Raw genomic sequence first — 3,549 nt, forward strand, 5'->3', positions numbered from 1 at the left:
AATCAGCTAATCAAAATAGAACAATCTTTTTATTCGGTCAAAAAAATAGTAACATGAAATACTTTTTCTTGGATTAGGTTCTGACACGCCTCATCGTCAAGACCAGTAAAACAGCCAAACAAATCAAGGCAAGGCAAATGAGTTTATTCAAACAAACAACAACAATTGCAGTACATGAGCAATGAAAAAATCATCAGAATAAAAAAAGGGAAGAAACGGTATTCGTTTCAGTTGTATGATTATACACATAGGCCTACAAAATACAAATACACGCACAACATAATTCACGGGTAAAGGCGGTCATCAATTGAGCCCGAAGTCGACTTTGCGAAGTCGTTTTACTGAAAACTCAGTGCTAAAGCCTGTCCTTAACTGAACGAAGTCGACAACGCGAAGTATACTTCGCAAAGCTGCCCGTACGAAGCTTTAGCACTGAGTTTTCGGTCAAAAGACTTCGCGAAGTTGACTTCGGGCTCAATTAAGGACAGGCTTTAACCTTTGTGCCGCCAGCTTTGCGAAGTATACTTCGCGTAGTCGACTTCCCCCAGTTAAGGACAGGCTTTGGCAACAAGCCTGCACGGCGTATCAACCGTGACAGCGTTTGACAGTCAAGGTCACTGGAAGACGAGGGTGAGAGGACCGTTGATGGTGGGATCCCATGAGTGTTCTCTGTCCTGCGTGCAGACGTCGATACGAGAGTAACCCTTGTGGATGAACGCTCCACCTGTATCCACCACCTGTGGTCATAAAAAGTTTTGGTTTTGGATCTCAGTTGCATGCAGGTTGCTACTACCCTTAATTTAACCTTCTCTCTCTATTTTTTTAAATTTCTATTCTTTTTAACTTTTTTACAGGCATCCTTCTTCATAGGTCATTAAAGAGGTAATTCAGTTCTTCTTCTACTAATTAACAGACCGCACCCCGCATACACAATCATGTTCACTGCCTCAGAATGATACAAGAGCATCCTTTCACCCCCCCCCCCTCGCCATCAAATTAAAAAAAATACACTCACACAAAACACCGCACAGAAACGTTGTTGCTTATTTTCAAGGGTTTTTGCTGCTCTTTTTGCTTCAAATGTATGTCATCCTTTTTTGCAAAAACGTCCTAGGACTGACCTCCCCATTTTGCGATGTCAAGCTCGAACCTAATGTTTATAAAATTAAATATTCACACGTACAAACTGGAAGACACACATGAAGGTCAGACTAGCTGCAGTATACGGATGCGAGAAATAACCTACCTCAAATCTGATGAGTTGCTTGTACTTGAAGTTGAGTTGAGGAATGCAGAGCGGAGTACCGTACGCGATGCCTATGGTGTTGTCCATGGCTGTGCTTACGAAAGGGGCTCCTCCTGCCAGGTATTTCTGCGCACAGATTAATTATTTCAGAAAAAAAATACTGCCTAGTATGTTCTAAATCATGATTCACAAACCGCCCCCCCCCCCCCTACCCCATCCCCTCACCTGTCGCCTCCCCCCCCCCCCCCCCCCCGCAACAAATCATCATAATCATCATCGTCGTCGTGATCGTCGTCGTCGTCGTCGTCGTCATCATCATCATCATCATCATCATCATCATCATCATCGTCATCGTCGTCGTCGTCGTCATCATCCTCCTCTTCCTCCTCCTCATCACAATCATCACCACAATCATCATCCCAACAAAACTGTACCAACCTGCAGTGTGTGTAGGGGGTTGCCATGCATGTCGGTAGTCCCACCCTCCATGGTACTGTTGTCGGGAAAGTAGCCTGTGCCTCTCGCATTGTGCCGCCGACTGCCGAAGTCTGTGCAGTTCAGGGACTTAAAACCTGAACCAATTATCATTGGTATCACTTAATTGTTAATTAGTGAGTCACGTCACAAGAGGAGCCGAACAATCGGCCTTTCCTCATGCTCAAACACTAAATCAAACCTCATTTCATTTTCGGAAATTTGGGTCGCTTCCTTCCAGTGGAAAGCTAGCAGCAACAGAGTCGCACTACCCAGGTGTGTGCGTGTTTAGGTGTAATCAGCCACCAGCACTAGGCAAAATGACCTAGGTGCCACAGTGGTGACACGGGGGTGGGGCATGGATACCGTCTCTGAGTCTGCACATAAAGTTGACCCTTGTCCGTCCCGGCCTGGACTCGAACCCGTCGCCCTAGGATCACAAGTCCAGTGCTCACAATCTACACACTGAGCTACAGGGCCCCAAACTGAAACACAATCTACACACTGAGCTACCGGGCCCCACACTGAAACACAATCTACACACTGAGCTACAGGGCCCCACACTGAAACACAATCTACACACTGAGCTACAGGGCCCCAAACTGAAACACAATCTACACACTGAGCTACAGGGCCCCAAACTGAAACACAATCTACACACTGAGCTACAGGGCCCCAAACTGAAACACAATCTACACACTGAGCTACCGGGCCCCAAACTGAAACACAATCTACACACTGAGCTACCGGGCCCCACACTGAAACACAATCTACACACTGAGCTACAGGGCTCCACACTGAAACACAATCTACACACTGAGCTACAGGGCCCCAAACTGAAACACAATCTACACACTGAGCTACAAGACCCCAAAGTGAAACACAATCTACACACTGAGCTACAGGGCCCCACACTGAAACACAATCTACACACTGAGCTACAGGGCCCCACACTGAAACACAATCTACACACTGAGCTTGCCCCAAACTGAAACACAATCTACACACTGAGCTACAGGGCCCCACACTGAAACACAATCTACACACTGAGCTACAGGGCCCCAAACTGAAACACAATCTACACACTGAGCTACAGGGCCCCAAACTGAAACACAATCTACACACTGAGCTACAGGGCCCCAAACTGAAACACAATCTACACACTGAGCTACCGGGCCCCAAACTGAAACACAATCTACACATTGAGCTACAGGGCCCCAAACTGAAACACAAGCTAACACAGAAGCTCATTTAGGCAGAACAAACAGCAGAGAAAGACCGTGTATGAATGAGTTAGTTCCACAGATCAAACAAATAAACAAATAAACGAATCCCACCTTTCGCAGTATAAGCTGTAAATGAGCACAGGACCAGAAAAACAAGCAGCTCTTTAGCAGAAATCATAACTGCTGTAAATTGCTACGTCCCAGATACTTGTCAGTATGTCTAAAATCCTTGAAGGTGGAATGCACACTGAAAGCTAACAGTGTGTAAATAATTGCAGGCCTGAAATCTGCTTCCTGGTTTGGATTTTCATCTAAAAGAAGATCAAGAATGTACACTGCTATGCACATCACATTGTATAACTTCCCTTTTACTTTGTTGTGTTGAGAAGGAAGTGTGGGTTTTGCCCTATACAAGTGTCCTCGAGCGTGGGGTGAATTATCAGTGTTGCTACTCATAGTTTGCAAAATCGAAAAACCCGAAGGGCAAAAGTGTCATGTGAAGTGGTATGTGTGTGTTGTTATTACATTTAGTCAAGTTTTGACTAAAATGTTTTAACATAGAGGGGGGAATCGAGACGAGGGTCGTGGTGTATGTGTGTGTGT

At 45.5% G+C, this 3,549-nt stretch overlaps 1 protein-coding gene across 1 annotated transcript; it reads right to left on the reverse strand.

Annotated features, from left to right (window-relative positions):
- Nucleotides 1–128: 128 nt before the first annotated feature.
- On the reverse strand, nt 129–3,299 carry LOC138947053 (uncharacterized). Its single transcript, XM_070318474.1, has 4 exons — nt 3,058–3,299; nt 1,685–1,818; nt 1,247–1,372; nt 129–737 (listed from the first exon to the last, which is right to left on the reverse strand). Exons 1-4 carry the CDS (start codon nt 3,122–3,124, stop codon nt 615–617), a joined length of 450 nt encoding a protein of 149 aa, XP_070174575.1. The 5' UTR covers nt 3,125–3,299; the 3' UTR covers nt 129–614.
- Nucleotides 3,300–3,549: the final 250 nt, after the last annotated feature.

This window comes from Littorina saxatilis, linkage group LG14 (genome assembly GCF_037325665.1).
Source record: "Littorina saxatilis isolate snail1 linkage group LG14, US_GU_Lsax_2.0, whole genome shotgun sequence".
NCBI classification, from domain to species: Eukaryota; Metazoa; Mollusca; class Gastropoda; order Littorinimorpha; family Littorinidae; genus Littorina; species Littorina saxatilis.